This window comes from Myzus persicae, unplaced genomic scaffold (assembly GCF_001856785.1).
Source record: "Myzus persicae strain clone G006 unplaced genomic scaffold, MPER_G0061.0, whole genome shotgun sequence".
Lineage (NCBI taxonomy): Eukaryota > Metazoa > Arthropoda > Insecta > Hemiptera > Aphididae > Myzus > Myzus persicae.
This window is the reverse complement of record NW_019103865.1, coordinates 169,278-190,190: the sequence shown is the minus strand read 5'-3', so window position 1 is coordinate 190,190 and position 20,913 is coordinate 169,278. Positions and strand designations below refer to the sequence as shown.

The window sequence follows — 20,913 nt, the reverse complement described above, 5'->3', positions numbered from 1 at the left end:
ATTGAAAGTGAGTAGGGGTTTCTGTCTCTGTTTTATACACCTGAAATATATGAATTCAGATGCGTCCTATTTTCAAAGTACTGATTGATATACCTAGTGAAGCAATAAGAATTTTTCAATTTTGTATTGATCGTAATTTACTCAAGATCTGTTTTGTTTCTTTGTTCTAAAAATTGAAGATTGTAGCTACTTAAGACTTATCCTTGTATTTAATGTCCCCATAATATTTTCAAAATAAGTAACCGATAGTTGATACATGTTAAAGTATATTTTGGGTTTTTCTACATATGTGATTTGGATAGATTGTAGGGAAAATTATAAAATAGTTCAATTAAATTAAGTACCTTATTACATTTTACTTAATGGTTTATGAGATACATACTATTGAAATGTCTGCATATATAGTCTTAAGGTACAACATGTTATTTGTATATCAGATAATAAATATTCATTTACAAAATTAGTATAAATGAGGTATTATTTTGAATTAAAAATGTATGAACCTTTGGAATAATCAAAACAAATAATCTAGAGGCTAAATACTTGGATTTTTATTTGAATATTGTCTCTAATATGTACTTGTTTTATTATGTTATACGTATCTTACCTAGTTTGTATATTTAACGAACAGTGTTCACTAACAAATGTTTTATTCATTGAAAATATATTCCTAAATTATTTAACGTATAGGTACACGAGTTCATGCTATATTAAGACTATATTTTAAATGTGTAGTTACAGAGTACGCATAATTGTGAACTGACATTATGTCGACCTTCACACCATACCAAAATATTGTATAAAATACAACTGATTGTATTTATGTTTTCCTATTTATTTTCGAAGAAAACGTTTTGTTATGTGACTCCAATCGTGACGAAAAAATTGAATTATTAAATTGTTTCATGAAACTAAGTACAATGAAGTACTTGTTGAAACGTATTTAATTTCTGTATCAGGTCTAGTTTTGTAAACTATACCTTGGAGTATCTATAATTGTTTTGTAACTGATTGCAATTCTAACAGCAGTTATATAATTATATAAAATTAAGTGCAACCATTATAATTGTATTTACAAATCGTTAACTGTATTTTAGTAAGTGTATTTATATTTACGAAATTTAAATTAGAAAATTCCTACAATAATATGATTATTGATTATCTATCAAAACTCAACAAGCAGGTTGGTACTCACGTATATCTGAGGTTATATCTATAAATAATAAATGTATATCATAATAATTATATTATTAATTTGTTGTATACAGTATGATTCGATAAAAATCTATAACTGATTAGAAATGATAAAATAATATATTTGTATTATTTGTATGTGCTTTACATCTTACATTCATAAGATATACCCGCACTAAAGGAATTAATAATAATTTGAAACGTTTATAGTACTATAGTCTTTTATCATTTTTAGTTAGAAGTGGTGATCGTTTTGATTTTATGATTTTCTTCTATTTAATAGATTCTTATTTCAATGAGGAAGATCATGGTTTAAAAATTATGTATGCAACATTTGTTTTCTGTTTTGTTTTTCGTCGAACTCTATATATGATATTATAAGGCCTTTTTAACAGATCTTTGAAAAATTAGTATCGTCGTGTAGATTGAATGTACGTTATTTTTCATTTCCACAATAGCAAAGTTTTATGATTTGTAGTTATACCAACTATTGGAATAATAGAATATTGGTGATCTTTGTCTCATTTATATGTTTAAGCTTTTTCTCCTCTAAAAAGTATTTTTGTGCAAGATTTTGTTTTCATTTTATTGTATATAAGATTTCATCTTATACGTTATACCTTGTTAGTTGTTATCATTTTTTACTGCATGTTTATTTATGTTGAAACAATATAAGTAAACCCAGTTATAACTAGAATATTTTTTAAGACTGTGGTTTTTTAAATTTATAATTTCCTTCAAATTTAATATCACAACACACCAATGCCACGTGCGGAGTCGAGTGAAGTGAGATGAGTGCATTACATCCGGCATCCCTCCAGCTTATCTGATCTCATATTTTAAGTATGAGAAAATCACACATTTTACGTTTTTAGAGTTATTGTATTGTATATTATAATGGTAAAAACTTGGCATTGATTTCATACATTTTTTTTAAACGTTCTGGGCACTCAAGAAAACTATGAAGTTGATTTACATTGCATAGATTACAGCATATTACACATATGTTATAAAATCGGGTCCGCAGAAGTCTAATACATAAGTAGGTTTTTCGTAACAAAATATTTGGAACTCTGACAATACATTTAACCCATAGAAGTTTTTATTCAGACCTCTTTTAAAAATTTATCGATGTGTGGTTTTGAAAAAAAAGATTTTAATTTATTGTGTGTGAGGTATTAATTTTTTCTTTTTATAAAAAAAAGCTATCTTTAAATATTTTGTATGATAATCAGTTGGGAATGAACGTGTTTATAAACTTAAATGATTAAGATAAGTTAATAACATGTAAACTTAATATATGATGTATAGCTTCATAAAATCATAGTATATCCTCAAAAATATTATTTACTATTATAGTATTTGTTTTGTACAGATATATTTGATTATTTATAAGTTCACTTTCTACCCCGTATTTTATTCATTGTTGTGATAATATTTTCGTATTCTTCTGTTTAAGAAATAATTATTTAACATTTTTAAGTAAAGTTGAGTAATATTTTTTGTTAATAATACAACAACGTACATTAAATCACTACATCATAATATTCAACATTTATGATTGTTGGTATGTACAGCTCTTAATAATATTCATTCACACTAGAAAGCAGTTGAGAGAACTGTGACGTCGACATTTCGTTTTGACCATACCGATCAATGGATTGGCCCAGAAATATTCGGACAATGTTAATGTTACCCTTGGTCGTCAGCATGACTCCGCCACATCAGAGCTCTTGTCCAGACCGATTATTTATAGTGGTTCGCCCTCCTGTAGTAATATTGTTAATAAACTATACTATCAAATCATGGGTTCAAGTGAATATAACTCTTAACATTCTATATGTATAAATATAATGTCCATTATAATTGCATTTATAATCGTGATTACCGATAATCTTGGGTTAATCGTTTTCATTGATATAATTATAATTTGGGTTCTAATTAAAACGTAGTGTGTTTATTATTATCATTTTTTTTATCTAGGTACTTTGTATGTGATTACTGATTAGTGATCACTTTTTCGGTAAAAGAAATACTCTAAAGTAAAAGTTTCATATACCTAGCTTTTCTCTAGATTGGGAACTGAACACGGATGGTACATTAGACTATTAGAGAGGTTATTTTTTAAGTTTCATAGCAGTTTTCTAGAAAAATACGAAAAAATATTGAAAAATCCATAATCTTTCACGAAATACTGCGGGGGCAGGACTCCAGCTGGGCAGGAAAACTTTTTGTATTATTTTACTGCTTAATAATTCTAGAGACTAGAAAATATATATTCATCAATAATATGATGTAATTAAGTTTGTAGAGGCAATATAATTTAAAAATAATATTGATCATAGATAATTATTTAGGGGTAAATTTAACTATTATAAGGTTTTTATTTCATTCAATTTGCAATTTTTATTTAGAACTATAATTATCACGATAAATAAAATGTGTGGTTACAGCTATATTCATTAAATCTCTATACAATTTAAACTGTTAATTTTAGATTTGGAGCTGAATGAGAAGGAATCATTTTCAAATTGTTGATGTGCCATATGCCTAAACCAGTCACTCGTGTAATTTAATGACAGTATATACTAAATGTTCAAATTTTTTTTTTTGAAATATTTTCCTATTTATAGCCATATATATTTCTACATTTTTACTCACAAATAATATTTATTTCTACATTTTCTCTTAATGTGATGTGATGTAATGTTAAGCCTAGGTAACTAATACATAACTAACATTAGAAACTGAGTATAGATATTAATATATTATACCTCGTATTACATCGATGCTCTGCTTAAAATCGTTTTATTGAATTCAATTATTAATCACTGTTTTAAAGCGATACATTCATTTAGTGACCTACTCAATGATGATTGATGAGTTACTCTTGAAACTTACTATACAGCAAAGCGAGTTTCCGGTTTTTTTTTTAGTTCATCACCGTTTAAAATTTGAAAATTGTTCATAAAAATTATAATTTAGCCTACAATTCTACTCGTGATCGTTTTTAAAATGATTATTCTTTTAGTAATACAATTAATTATTCAATATTTACTTTAGGGTGACTGGAGCGAAACGAGTGGTAAAGTCGTTTTTTTATGGGTAGGTATTGAATGACTAAAAATGTAAATTTCTGTTCGACCTATTGGAAACTGAACATCTAAATCTAATAAGTATAATGTATATGCTACCACAACGTTTGTCTTTTACTTATTCGTTGTACAATACTACCTAAAATATAAATTATATGTACAAAGACAATTTGAAATATTATAAGTTGATACATATCTATATTATTTATGCAGTAATAAAATAATTTATAATGATAAAATGTTGTATATTTTTTATTTCATTCTACTATTATTGTATTTTTATCATAATAAATTACAATTATTTATTTTATTTTGTTTTAGAGTCTTGTAGATTGGAATCGACCCATGTTTTGGCAAGTTGGATCATTAGGCCCAAAGTATAAAGAATGGGTGTTGGCTCCTGTTGATCGAAAACTGAGATTGTTCGGCTCCGACTTCATTGAATCGCTCACCATTACTTCATGGTATATGGTGCCGTCGATTTGGATACCTGTGATGTTATACCTGATATTCATTGGTTATCAGAGGTTAAGAAGTTCATTAGCCAACACAGTAGATCAAACAATTACTTCAGGTATGAAAAACAGATTATTTTACAAATAACGCCCTTATAATTTGAAATATTTCTAAACTGTACACCTGCTAAATAAACAATGGTACTATTATTTTATAATTTTTAGCATATATGTAGTAGAGACCAGAATATTAATACAATTATTTCATGGAAAAATAATTTTAAAATAATATTATAGGTTATTTATTAAGTTAAATATGTATCTGTATTATTAGCGTATTATTGAATTCTAAATTCTAAATAAATGTTTTATGTGCATTGGAATTTAGAAACCTTTAACGGTGGGCCAGTGAATAATAATTGAATATTATTTATTCAATTTAAATATTTTACTCGTATATATATATATAAGTATGATATATATATCATAATGTACTTATAATAAACATTCAGTGCAATTTCTTTTCGTGAATCGATCAATAAATTCGAACGTTCAAACCATTTTTTAAATTTTTTTTGGAGCTATTTTGTAGGCATAGAATGTAAAAATTTTCATAAATCTCATAAAATAGATATTATAAGGATGAATTAAGAATGTTAATCCTTCCTATGAGTTCTAAGTTTGTTTTTAGTATTAAAGTAATTCGGTTCGTATTTGTTTTGAAATGTAGGTTTTAATTTTTTTTGTTAGTTATACGAATATACTGAATAGTTCGAATCTTCGAATTTAAATGTTTCAAAAATTACTGTGTATAATGTATATTCGTCTTATCCCAAAAGTCCGTTTCAAATTATAATTATCGTCAAAGCAAATCATTAGAATGAGTGTGCTATTCAATGTTTTATTATCTTATACGTTACAGTTGAAAAATCGCATTTAAATATATTGATGTGTTGCCGTCTTGATGTATTTGGGGTGATACCAGACTTTTGGGACACACCGTATAATATATAGTTTATTTCCCACTATCATTTAATTAACTAATAAATCAATTAAAATAAAACTATTCCACCAATTACTTTAAATTCCGACGATGTTAGTGTCTTAGTGGCTTGTCAGTTAGTTCAAAAGATATAATATATTTGAATTATAACTATAAAATTTAATTTATCTAGTTTTCATTAATATATTTATAAATTATAACTATTTACGTGATCTATTCTCCTAAAATATTGTAATAGCGCCTTTTAAATTTATATTCTTATATTAACCGCTAATATAATATTATTCACTAGGACTACACGTCATGTTTATTAAATTGGAAAATAATAATTGAAACAATAGTATCTTCTTACAAAATAGTAAACCTAATCAGTAAGTCTACGTGTAACTATTTGTATTAAATTGGTAAAAATTGTAAGAATAGAAATATATTTCATAATACCTTTTTGATTGTACATTTAATAAAAACTGGTTAACATAGAAAAATGTAGGTACAACTATCATATTATTTAATTGGTTTGAAAACGAATACGAACATATTTTTATGGTAATATAATATAATATTCAATTTATTCAGTTTATATATATTTTTATTTTGTTTAATACACATGTTCATTAATAAAATACATTTCGAAGTTTAAATTTTTTCAAATACGTTTTAATAAATTAGCAATAACCCAAGTAAAACTGTTCTGTTGTGTATTGAAGTGCCAAAATGTTAAGTCAGCCAAATGGGATGCTGGCGAGACTAGGCGATTTTTAGGTCATGACGTCAAACTTCTCTATTCCACTCGTGTAACGACCTACACGATTTATGGTCAATAAAAAATAAGTTTTATGCAATTGGTTGTTAGAGGATTTTTTTTTTAAATAGATATTTTGTTGATCTACAAGGACGTTAATTTTGTGTATTATATTGTCACTTATTATAATTTAATCAGTCAATTCCTTGATTGATAAATAAAATATTAACAATAATTTAATGAATGGTTATTACAGTTGTATGCGTAATATAAAACGCTTGTTTCGTATTTTTTAAAATTGGAAGTGAAAAGATCTTTATTTACTCTAAAATAGGTAGTCAATGTAACAACCACAACGATTTACAACTGTCATTGTTTTTTGTGATTAAGCTAGACATTTGAAAATTAGCTGTTATAATTGGTATACATAATGTTATTGGTGGAACAGTTATTATTTTGGATGGTGTAAGAACTTGATTTTTTTCTTCTAACTCATAATACTCAGTTCTTATAGCTACAAGGATAAATAATATAGTAATTTATTCAATGAATAATTATTTTAATATGTATTCTTAATAATATTCACGTGATCAATAAATAAATGAACAAATTCAAACTCAAAATAACCTTATGATTAAACTTTTTAGTTGGGAATACACACGTATTTTATGATGATTTACATATTTTACTTTTAGTAAATGTACATATTTGAATATAAATGTATTATTTTTCGATTTTATTAAAAAAAAATTTTTATAAAAGATACAGTTTCAACTTAAAAAAAAGAGAGGTATAATACAGGTAACCGCTCTACTGTTCCTACAGTGTATAAGTGTGGAGTAAACATCGGCATTCCATAAGTCACTGTTATGTATGTGTTAAATTTTAATATCAATGATAAATTATTGTTTTCGAAAAAAATATCGAAAGACTGTCTTTCAGCCTATATTACTAAGCATGTTCATGATGTGTTTTTGGATATTGCTATTTCAGTAATTTTTTTACCATAAGTATTGACAACTTGTATAACTTGGAATCTATTGTATTAAATTTTTAAGCATTTTGATCGAGCAAAATTTTTTATCAACATTAGATGTTATTTTCTGTTACCAAGGTTACCAAACAACTATTTTAATAATTATATTATAACTTTAACACATTTTCATATGTTTGTTATTTTTTCTTGATTATCTATTTTAAGAATACTGAGTAATTTTAATTTTGACTTCCCAAAAGTATCAACTAGGTCCAATTTGCTACCATAATCACTCCATTTAAGTTGATGACCTATCGCTTTTTTTTGTTAAAAAAAAAACACAAATTGTAATATAAGGTACTTGGACGTCCCCCCCCCGTGCCTTCCCCCCTGATGATTTTAGCGGTATTAGACGTTTCCACACTGAAGCAATATATATTTTTTATACACAAAATAATTGATTGGTAAATATGTTCTTTGGTTTTACCCAAAGTATATGATCATTTATCATTATTCATGTTATGAATTACCCAATTTAATGGGTAATGATTGATAAACCAAAGTAATGTAAAAGTATTATTGAACTATATTCATTTAATCATTTGTAAACTTATTGGTTTGAATTGCGTATTATTGTTTAATATTTTTACTTTTATTTTTTTGTCCTGGTTGAATTGTCTCGTTTAGGGGGGGGGGGGGAGGATGTCCTAGATTCGTAATAGAAATACATTCAATACATCGCTCCTCTCAGAATCTAAAACATGTATATTAATTTACTACAAATATTATTAATATTTAATAACATTGCATTTTAAGGACAGGAAATTCCTAATAATTGTAATTTAACCTTTAAATATTGTGAAATACATTAAATTATACAATTTTAACTGTCTTTACAAAAATACGAATCTGATTTATGCTTGATGCTATTATTGTACTTGCTCGTGATGATGGACGGCATAATAATGAAGAACGCAGATATTATTACTTAATAATCGTGCAGTTTTATTTTATGATAAAATAAAAGTTTGTTTGTTTACACCATGACATAAACAACGTATGGTTCAATGCAGGTTGTGATCCTAACTTTTTGTCCGTGAGATCTTTCGGTTAGCGCATGGCGTACCTACATTCCACGAGTTGATGTAAATATATTATTTATTCATAAATGGGTATAGGCGCGTGTCTTATTGCGTGGACCCGAAAACCGGATTGTTACTTATTTTATCTTGGCCTACACATTATACCTCATCAGTTTCAACGGTCAAGTATTGAGTATCACTGTATCAGATAAGTCTAATATTATAACAAATTCAATATTATATAGGTGGTACGTTGTTTTTGACTGTTTTAAATGTTAAATATGTTATTAATTCAGTATTCCGGTTCCACGTATGTTACCATAGCAGGTGTCACGTATACATTATAACGCGGCTAGCTGAAGTGGTGGTCTGTCGAGTCGGGTGGGGGTGAAAACAAATAACTTCTCGTTTTTGAGACAATATAATCTCTGCCACCTTCCCCTAACCCCGTTTTATAGTGGCCTAACTCGTAGGTATGTACTATATAATATATTATAATTTGGCATACAATAACGTGTGCTCCGCGTGGCAGTGGCTCGGTCGGCGCGTTATCGTCGCGAGTATAATATTATAACGATGAACGCACGTAACTCGTGTTTGGCTATGATAATAATATAATATTATCACACAACACTGACCTCGTGCGTTAACTGCGCTGAGCACTTGTCGAATGAGAAGCGCCGACGCTTAGCGGCGGCGGACGAGAATACGCGTTCGGATCCGCTCAACAGGTTTTGCCGGCGGAACGCGCGGTCGGTCAGGCGGGCGACTTTTATCTCGAGTTTTGCATTCAGGGCGGCGGCGGACCTTATCCGACCGAGGCATAATAATAATCGTGGTCGTGCGCGCACTCCGACGGGACAGAACCCCTAGCCGCGCGCGCCGCGTCTACGTCGATACGCGACGGACGCGGGACGAACATGCGAACGAGCCAGCCGCCGCCCACCCGAGCTCGGCGCGTGTGTATAATAATAATAATAATAATAATAATATATACCGTCACCCACATCGCACACCCCGCACACTCTTCCCCGTCGCCCATTGCGTTACGCGTATAATAATATTATAATGTAGTAATTTTGCTTTGCGGGCGGCGGCAGCGACAGAGTTTATTGCGCGACGGTTGTAGTGGCGTGTAGTGGACGGACGGGGAAGCGAGGCGGCGGCGGCGGCGGCGGCGGCGGCGTCTCAACGCGGCGCCTGTCGCCGGTCTGGCGGCTCGCGGCAGACGCCAAGTCGCCGGTCGCGCTCGCAATCCCTGCGGTGGTGGCGGCGGCGGCGGCGGCGACCGCGCGCGCCCCTTGGCATCACGCGCGTACACCGCTCGTACACGCTCGTGCAAAAACACACTGTCCCGCGTAACCGTCGACGGCGGCGGCGGCGGCGGTGAGTGGCCACTATCGATCTCCCGGCGGCCGTTAGTCGCGTGATGTGTATACACACCGAGCAGACGACGCCGCCGCCGTCATTATAATATTATTATATTTATATACGCCGTACGCGTGTATCGTGGCCCTGCTGTGCGCGTACACCGCATGACGTTCCGCAGACCTGTACTATTGTATACCTATATATATATATATATATATATATATATTATACCAGCGTTTCTTAAACTGTGTTCCGTGGAACCCCAGGGTTCCGCGGAGGTCACTTCAGGGTTCCCCGAAACTTGTGGTTGCTTATTCAAAATTTTAAATTTTGACACATAATTATAACTTTTATTGCAAATATTCCTTACATAAAATGACGCATTGAAAGTATTGAAACAATGTAGTGGTTCTAATTGTCGAGCTGTAATAATTTATTATTAAGAGCTCAATAAAAAAAAGCTAAAAATAGTTGGGGGTTCACGGTGAAAGTGCACATAAAAAAAGGATTCCGCGGATAAAAAAGTTTAAGAAACGCTGTATTATACGATATAATTTCCGACCTGCCGCCGCTGCGCGCGCGCTACCCTTCGCCTCCGTAGCACTGCAGCTCGGGTGGTGTCCTGTCGTCGTCGTCGTCGTCGCTATATACATTATATAATGATATCAAACCGATGAGCTTGACGACTCCCTGTTGAATTTTCGCGCGCGCGCGCGTTTAATGTCAGACAATATTATCGTATAGTATCAAACGAGGTCCGATCGTCGCCGTCGCCGAGAGATGAACCGTGTCTTGTCGTCGTCGTGTGTTATTGCTACTCCACTGCTCCGAGCTATCCCGCCGCCGCCGATCCACAGACGACATCGATTATAATATACGCGCGCTCCACCAGAGTGCTGTTATTTATCGTCGCGGTTATTATCGGGTCGTTTTCGGTTTTCGGTTGTTGGGGTTTTTTTTTTTATTTTTTTATTATCATTCGCAATTGATAAATCGACCATTTCTCCGGGTCGCGTTAAATTTGATTTTTTTTTCCCCACTCTCCTGCTCCGCGGCTCACCCGCCGCTATATATACACACTGTAGTATACACACAATATATACATTTAATGACTCGGAAAATGTGGTTCTCGTAAAAAATAAATTACATTTACTATTACCGTTAATGTCAGATATCTACACCCCGTATCAACCTATAAAATAATCCATATCCATATACACACGGTTTATCTTTTTCTTTTTCTTTTTTTTTTTTTAGACATTATTTAAACGCCACGGATTTTCGTTATCTCGTAATATTTATTCGTATTTGTAAAACGTTGAGCAATTTCCATTTTCCTGTACGTTTTAATCGACTTTCATCCGCGTTGATTTAATTTATACGATATTAAAACATTGTCATTTTTCACGCGAGACGTATGTTAGATTGACAATTTGGAAAAATAAAATATGTAAATGTTAAATATTGTTTTATTTGTGTAATTCAATTGTTGTTTGAAATACAATTTTCTATTTATTTTTTCGACAACTTTAAATATCAACGGATTTTTTTGCTGATGAGCTAATCAAATTAAGTGCTTGGATTTACTTATACTTGTATAAATGCAAATAATATTTTTTGTTGAAAATACAACAAATATATACTCTCGTACTTACAAGGCAAATTTCACTGGTGAGAATAAGAAATACATTCAGTGACATAAGTTGGATTCAAAAAGGCGTCCTCCGCGGTTTACCTACAGTTCCTTCTCCAATTCTTTATATAATGTACGTATCAGTGTTGAGTTTCCAACCACTTATGGACAAATATGCTCCTATGCTGACTATACAGGAATTGTAATTTCCGACACTATCTGGCAGTCGACTTGGCGTAAAGCGGCAGAATCAGATATGACTATACTAGATGGTTGGTTTTTCAGTAATAATTTAAGAATTAATTATATTATTATAACAAATCCAAATTTATTACATTTTCAAATGACTTCAGAACTGTAACGGAAAAAAGCGAAATTATACGTTGTATGTATATTTTTTTTGTATAATATGAACATTATAAATATAAAAACATACAAATACAATTATCTACTTCTTTAAGCCGAATACATGTCGTTAAACATGTGCTTTAAGTATTCTAACGTGAAATACTTGGAACTATTAATTGATGAAAATCTCAAATCGAATACTCATATTCATAATATCATAATAAAGTTATAAGACATCAGTCAATAAACTTGATATAATCAGAATAACTTATCTTGCAATGATACACAATCAATCAATCTAGTATTTTATACTTTATGTTATTCGCAGATATAAAAATGTCTTGTTATACAATTTTAGTCGTCTATGTTATCCCTGTAATAGATGTATTGTTTTTTAAAATAGCTTTTAAAAATGTACCCCCCCCCCACTTTTATATTTATTTTGTCTTGTTAAATTTATTTATTTTCCATTTTGTTATTACAAGTTATCTTATCTTTTTATTGTTTGGTCTCTCACCAAGTTTAGCTAAGTACTCTTGCTCTTCGATTAAAGGTTTCACCTCAGTGAAGAGCAATGCTAGTTTCTTCTCTTTTTGTCTATAATTTTCACCTGTGCAATATTACTAGCAAAAAAGAAAACAAAATACAGTGAAATCTTTACCAAGCATCAATCCACGCCGCTAGTTCCCGGATGGGTGACCACGCAGGTTTTTAGTGACGAATCTTCGCCCCACACACACGTGTTCTTCAACCAATTTTTACCCCCCTACAAAGTACTGATGGCCATAGTTTCCGATGCTTAAAACCATTTAAAAAAAAAATTAGTAGTAACAATTTATTTAACATTTTATTAATTTCTTAATTGTAGGTATATCATGGTATACTTCTTACAATAGGTTCTTTGATTATTTACTATTGAGAAAATTCAAAACCTTATGTCTTATTGTATATTCGTAATTATTTTTTTTAATAATAATGTATAAGATCATACAGTATACAACTTAAAATTAATAACTTACATTCACTGAACATAATGTAATGTTACGTGTTGATAAAAGTCATTATCAAAGTCATACTCAATTTTATATAATACCCAGTAAGTACTTACTTTATTTTGTATTATTATAATATATTTGTATTAGACAATATATAATAAATTTAATGAATCTAATAATGTCTCATGTCAAAGTTTCTTAAAATGTATTACATGTCTATTAGTGTTATTACTTATTATCTATTATGTTTGCAATCGTTTTCCCATGATTTCTTCGTTGGATCTATTTTAGATTTATACATAGGTACAAGTAACCACTTGTTTACCGTTTTTTAATATAGTATTAAGGAACGACAAGAGGAGTCAATTTTGCCGTGTGAAATGAGTGTGACGTCACAAACTTGTTTTCCATAACTTATTTTGGATGCTGCATGGCAATGTTTTATAGATCGGCCTAGTTGTCGGTCTACATCAAAGGAAAGCTACGTGGTTTGTGCTTCGTCTGTGTGGACGACGTCCACTGGACGTATTTCGGCAAAGCCACGTTGCATTAATACTTATTTTTTTAAATATTTAAATAATTTTTAAAATTGTACTAATCAAAAAATAAACGTTGGACACGTATTTGCCACGTGGCCTTGCAAAAGCCAATTGGACACGCCTTTACGCTGAATGTGATGGAACAGTCAAATTTTGACCATTGAAATTACTTACCTACCTACTTGTTCCTTCGGTAGATTTTATTTTAACTTTAACATATTATTAGTATCTTACACACGGTAAAAATGTAATTATTAAAATTAAAAATAATTTTTTTTAAAATTTTATTTAGTTTTATTATTTTGAAAAAATCAAGTTTTTCCCAATTTTGGTGCAATTTTAGATGTTAAAAAAAGCGAAAATATTTGTTGACATTCATAATAGTTCCTTACAATACATATGAGGTAAGAAGAAAAATCAAAAAATGAGCATATTATTGAATATTATAGATACTAAACTTCATTTTGTTCCGTGCTCATATTGCCGTCGGAATCGCCGGACTTTTTCTGCGGGTGCTCCCGCATAAATATTTAGTGCGTGGGTTCGTGTGTAGTAAAACGCTGTAGTTATCGCAAAACTGTTGTGTGGAATCACGAGTTACTAGTTAACATTTTAAAATATTGTTTATTACATAAATGCATTAAATTTTGGTACCAATATTAAGTATGCATTTAAACACTAACAGCTGAGCTGTTTTTCAATAACAACCCCTATCATATATCTTTTATTAATTGTATCATATTTTTAACATTTTTCTAATATTACCTAAATTACTTTTTAATTGCTTAATGAAATGCATACATAATAACTAATAAATGCATATTTTGTTTTTCCTTAGATACTTTTTCGATAGGAACATTGGTCATAAGTTCTACTATTTTGGGCTTACTTTTGTGGCCTCTCATTGAGTACACCATTCATCGCTGGCTGTTTCATCTGCAGCCTCCAGACAACTCACCATTACTTATCACATTGCATTTCGGCATTCACGGACTTCATCACAAGGTATATATAGTAATAATTATGTGTTATGTTCTCTCAGTCATTAAACAATAATGACCCAGTATGCTTAAATGCGTATTGTTTCAAAAAAGACAATATATTATTATAATAATAGTTAAAAATGTTTAAGGAAATATTTATTTAGTTAGTAAATAAGCTCTTATTTTGTCTTGGTTAACTGTAAGCATAGTTATCTTAATTACTTTGTATATGTGTATTCAAATTAAAGTGATAGTCTTTGATAGAATAAATTAAGTTGAGTACCTAATCATCTTAATGAAACTCAGTCATATAACATTTATCTTAAAAAGTATAAAAATTATATTTAAAAAATCTTAATTTTGCTGTAACATGATAAATCTATAGCTATTAAATTTATTATAGTAGGTACTTAAAGTAATGTTGGTAATTTAGCTTTAAATTCATACGTGCATTGTTATTAGGTTATAACTTATTAAGAAAGCATATTAAGCTATGTGGTGAATCGACTCTCAGAAGAAATGATTTTGAATGGAGCTCATTAGTTAGGTACTACTGTGAATAATCAAATAAATAGAATCTTATTTAAAAATGATCATTAATTAAAAAAGTGACTTATGATTTTCAAGATTTCTAAGTAACTAAAATATATTCTACATCATTTTAAAATGTAATCTCTTACAAAACATTAAAATAAATCATTAATCTAAATTAAAAATATTTTACAATTATTATTATTTTTAATTTCAACAGAATATGATTACTTATAATTTATTATTTATTGCTTGCGTAATATTATATTTTACATATATTATATGCTTAACGCTTTATACCGTCAAAATAAAGTTAATTTTTAAGTATTAAAGAACCCAGTTTGATCTATCCGATATACAACAGATTGTTTACGATCTATAAATAAGAATCCATTTTCACCCTAAACAAGTGGTAAATGTATAACCGATACTTGACCACTTTATTATCAAATAAAAATTTTTATATTTAACACCAATATCTTTGAAGTTTCTTCTTAATCAAAATATTTACAATTATTTATTCAAAAATTTTCAAAAATTTTTACATTTTTATAAATTGTTTATCTATTAATCTACGTAAAAAAATAAAAATAGTATTATTATGTAATAGAAAAATGTGTTAGATACTTTTATGTTCGTTATCTAGTTAAGAAATTTCGTTTCATAGGTACACAAATTAATTTATTATTAAAATATATTATGACAGGTGCTTAAAAGATTAGACAGAGGTCAATGCAGTGATGTATCATTATTGTCGATTCAAATAAATAATCTTATTTTACTTACTAAAAACAAAAATAATATTAGTACTAGTACCTACACAAAACTCATTTTGTACAATATTTTTTATTACATTAAAAACACGGTTAAAATGTTCAATTAATGTTGTATTAATTGATTATATTTTACCATAGACGTTTTAGATTAATTGTTTTTAGTTTTCACAATTTTGAAATTTTAATAAGTTGAACTTAAAATGTATTAATTAAAATTATTTTTTTATACTAATATGTAGCAAAACTGGTTAATCAGAATTGTTTGATAAAAAGTAATTAATTTTCATTCTTAATGGTAGGATTTTTGGTCTATTGACTTGTGTTGTTTTATGCTTGATAATGTTAAAACAATTATCTATATTTTAGCACACTCAAAACACTTTCATTGCATATTTGTATCCGTTAGTTAAATCGTCTGATTGGTTACCGTTAATGATTTTAAAGTAGAACGAATTAACATCAGTTTAAAAATTGTCGGTTTAACGCCCTTGGGTCGGGTTTGTCATACTAGTTAGTTTTATTAATTTATAATTTTATACATTTTATATTATAATATATGAGTACATCAATTGCTTGGTTATAACAGGTTATCAACTGTATACCATTTTCTTAAAATATTACAACTTCTCGTGTAACATTTTACTTTGAATAAATATCTATATTATAATAATATATACTGTACTTAAAGGATTTAGTGATTATAATTTTTATATGCATACAAAACATAAAAGTTTAAAATAGCGGGTAACACTTTGCTAGACATTAGATAGAATATCACTGTAATGGATATGTGTTAAATATGAATTCAATAATCATTGTATACGAAAAACGATTCTGAGCGAAGACAGTCTGTCAACCTTTAATATTACTAAGTAATTTTTATGTTATTATTATGATTAAAGTAATTTATTTTACTATTAGGCATTAGTACTATACAGTAGGTTGAATTTGAATATGTCATTGAGTGTTTACTGATTCAATTTAATAATGTACTCTAAAAGTCTCTAGTATTCACGAAAAATATTTTTAAATTGCAACAAACTAAAATACTAATCCTTTGTTACAATATTATATATAATGTCGTTCTAATTTAAACTTAAAATGTCTGTAAAAATAACTCTGTTTTTATATTTTTAGGGTTTATACAGTACCTACCTACGAACCATTTATGAAAATTTTTTATTTTAAATGTTCAATTCTTAGCTATAAAAATCGAATGATTTATAATTTTTGTCAACACAATAATTTGAAAATGTTCGAGATTTTGATAAAATTTGAAAAATTTGAACTTAAAATTAAAAAAATCGTGCCTACAATTCTTTTAATATTTACCAACTGCTATTATAACTTATAATTGCATTATGGAATTATGAATGCCATTATAACTAGTCGGTGCATAGATTTATTGCTTGTGGTGTGTGTACTATGACGTTAGTTAATTTTTACTTTCATAATACCAACACTTGTAAAATTTCTTAAAATTGTTTTCTTATTCTTGAAGTGCCGTTTAAAGTGGTATGAATACTGTAAAGTATAGGCGTGAATTCTACAAGATAAAATTAAGGAACCATAAATAAAATACAAATAAAAGAAAAAAATAGTTAGGTACCTATGATAGTAATATATTATTTAATAGTAAAAATTTGATCAAACAAAAAATTAAAAGAGTTGAATGGTTTTTATACTGAGGATAATTTATTTTGAAGAATAAAAAATGATGCGTTAAAATATCAATAATATTCTTACTCAATGTATCATCGATGAAATATTTTGTCATTAATGATCATAAACATTTTTCAGATGAATAATACTATCATAGAGCCAATATTTTAGATTTGAGCGGAGCGATGAATGTTTTGATTTTACGATATGTGTGTTTTTTCATTTATTTTTTATTTTTGTGTCTATCATCAAGGTTTGGATCAGTAAAAGTGCTTCGATTTTCTTCAAAAGCAACTTTTCATAAGCGGCAGGAAAAACAAACAAAAATTTTTAAAAAAACTGACATTTTTACGCAAAACCAATTTCCGAAGAAATCGATTTTGGTTTTTAGTGGAATTCTAAAAAAAATAACCTTAGATATAATTACATGAAATTTTCACCGAATGTTTGTGTTGGCATTCTCTATACATAATAGGTACATTTTTCAAAATATTTTGGCTCATGTTGAACTATTATTAGGCATAGAAGTTTTCGATTAATGTCTGTAAAAAATGTTTCCCTCTGTCAAAAAACTTAACATTTTACACAAGGTTTCTTTTAGTGGAAATTAAAATAAAGTTGAGCGTAATTGCATTGTAAAATTCTTTTTGGGCTTCTGATTTTCAAATTTCGTCAAAATACTTAAAAATCACGAAAATTCGATAATTATTTTAGTTAGAAATTCAAAAAAAAATTTCTTTTCATATCTAATATTTGACTTGATGAAGTTTTCAAATTTTTTTTTCTATAAATGTTAATTACATTTTATAAGTTGGGTCAAAAAGCATGAAAATTCAATACAAGACTCTAGATATATTTTAACAATATCAGTTGAATAAAAAATTTAAAATACATTGCCATGTTTTTGTTTTATAGTTTTAAAGTTTAAATTTTGACAAAATTTCTCAAATTTAAAATTTGGAAATGAGTTTGTAATAAAAAATGTATTAAATATTTAACTTTTATGGCTAAGAATTGAAAATTTAAATTAAGGTTCTACGTAAGTTGTTAATTCTGCAACCAAAACAAAATATATAAAAAAAAAATATAAACACAGCTTTTTTTATTTTTGTTTTTTTTTAGTGAAAATTTAGACAAAATTACATATGAACACAAAAAATTGCGGTTGTTGTAATTTCGTTGTAATTTCGTTTCAAAACAGCCTACTTTTACATAAGTATAAATAATATTTTTCCTGCATCACTGATAATTTAAGAATAATATTAATTCAACTTACCGGCTACCGTATTAATAATAAGTAATAACATTATAAAATATCCTAGACTGACATAGTGTCTCCGCTCAGAATCGTTTTTCATGTACAATGATATTTTAATTTAACCGCTTTTTGTGTTTGATTATTATGTGTATAGGAATCCTGTTTATTAAAACTTAATTTATATTTTTGTAGTACATAAAATATATTATGTAAGTATTTTTTTTAAATTCCTGTTTAACTTCAGCACATAATTATGAATAAATCCTTGTTATGGTTAGTACCTATATCTTATACATGACTTATAATTTAGAAGTTATGACTTAACATGTAATAAAAATCCAAGACGGTGACTTTACCATACTATAATTAACATAACTAATTAATAATAGTTATTACTATCAATATTATTTTTAAATATATTATTAAAGTGAAAAACAGTTTCGTTTAATTATTATCATTTATTTATGTATATTTTATATTTAAGGATTTAATTGGTAAAGATATGGCAATTTACTTTTTATGACTAAATAACTGATTTCACCTATTATATCTAACTGGTTAGTAGTTAAACAATATTCTTCTTCAAGAGAAACTGTTGAATTATAATACTCGATACTATGAAGAAGCAAACACATTACACTGCGGGTATCAAAAATTCAAAAATGTAAAGTGTCTATTACTCTTATTAGTTAATGGCGTTATTTTTAGAATATTCGTTATTTCAATTTACAAACAAACAGCGAATACAAATCTAAGTTATCATTGGTAATTGAAATAATTAGTCATATCGTACATTAGTGCATCAAACATTTTTTTTTATTTACAAATTAATTATCTCATAAGTCGAAACATAATATCACTGGCAATTGAAAATAATTAGTGATACCATACATTAGTGCACCTGTGCGTTGTTTATCCTATATCTCGTATATTTTACCAATTTATTACGGCCTCGCCGAAATTCAAAAATGATTTTACAAATTGATTATAAACAACAATATTATCTATTGTCTTGGTAAGTGGGTTACAATGGGTACTCAGATGGGCATATTGTATGAAAAGTGTAGGTGTCTTAACAAACTGGTCGGTGAGGTTTTATCCTATGATGACATACCTACTATATAATAAACGCAACATTCCACAACTTCACAAAAATAAAAAATATTCATAGCCGAACGAGGTGGATTTCATTTAAAAGAGAAATGAAAAACTTGCATCCCACACTAATATAGCATTTTAAATGTTAGTGTGTTAGTGTTAATTATGTACTTACATGTTTTTTTATAACATATATTATAGTATATTTGATTACGGTCTATTGATTATAGTATTCCGTTACGTCATCTTAACTTAAATACCTTCATATTTATTATAGTCTATTACGTATTACTGTATTAAAATTCGTCACTTACAAACGATAGACGATGATTAACAGTAAACATATATTTATCATTCATAAAATATAACAATTTTAAACTATATCAAAAATGTATTAGTTTTCTTTTATTAATAAAGTTGTGAACATATAACAAATTTGGTTGTATTTCATATAATCGTATAATTAGGATATGTTCTGTATATTAAAAATACAATTAAATTATTTTCAAAAAAAATCGAGTTATCCATAATTCATACATCTCCATTTTGAAAATCGTATTATTTAAGTACATAATTTATAAACGTAAATATTTTTTTTTATTCGTATCTGAGATTCATTTATGACAAAATATTAATATCATAAATCTGATGTCTTCGTTTAAATTCACCGTGTATCAAAACTTTCACTTAATTTCGATTTTGTTATAGATAAAATAATATGATAGGTTACTACTTAATTTGTTTTATTTCATTTCTACCGCTTGCTAAAAGATTTTAAGTTATTGTTGGTATAATTTACTATGTAATTACTAATTATTCATAGTTTGTTAAAAAATGTACCTACTTATTTAAAATTATATTTATTTTCTTGACATATCAATTAACACGTACTTACCTTATTAAACATTTTAAGCTATTTTTCTTACATTATTTTATTTGACGAAAACGACGGTTATTGTTATTTTTATTGTCTGGGCATATACGTGTCTAAACATTCGACTAATAAAACTATAAAATAAATTACTTTGCAAATTAACTGCACAACATGCGAAATTACTGCTACATGTGATTGTATCTGCAATGCTCAATGTACCTATTTCTGCCCTAATTTCTTTGGTTTAGCAATTTAAACTTTGATTAGTAATAGTGTTAAATTAACATACATTTTGTTA

General features: G+C 28.4%; 1 protein-coding gene across 1 annotated transcript in view; it reads left to right on the top strand.

The window, feature by feature from the left end:
- The window catches only part of LOC111035594 (fatty acid 2-hydroxylase), a 40,213-nt gene that overhangs the window by 8,843 nt on the left and 10,457 nt on the right, over positions 1 to 20,913 (top strand). Inside the window, exons 2-3 of the mRNA XM_022317271.1 lie at positions 4,611 to 4,863; positions 14,272 to 14,438. Of these exons, the coding sequence (XP_022172963.1) occupies positions 4,611 to 4,863; positions 14,272 to 14,438 (420 nt within the window). The remainder of the gene's footprint in view (positions 1 to 4,610; positions 4,864 to 14,271; positions 14,439 to 20,913) is intronic.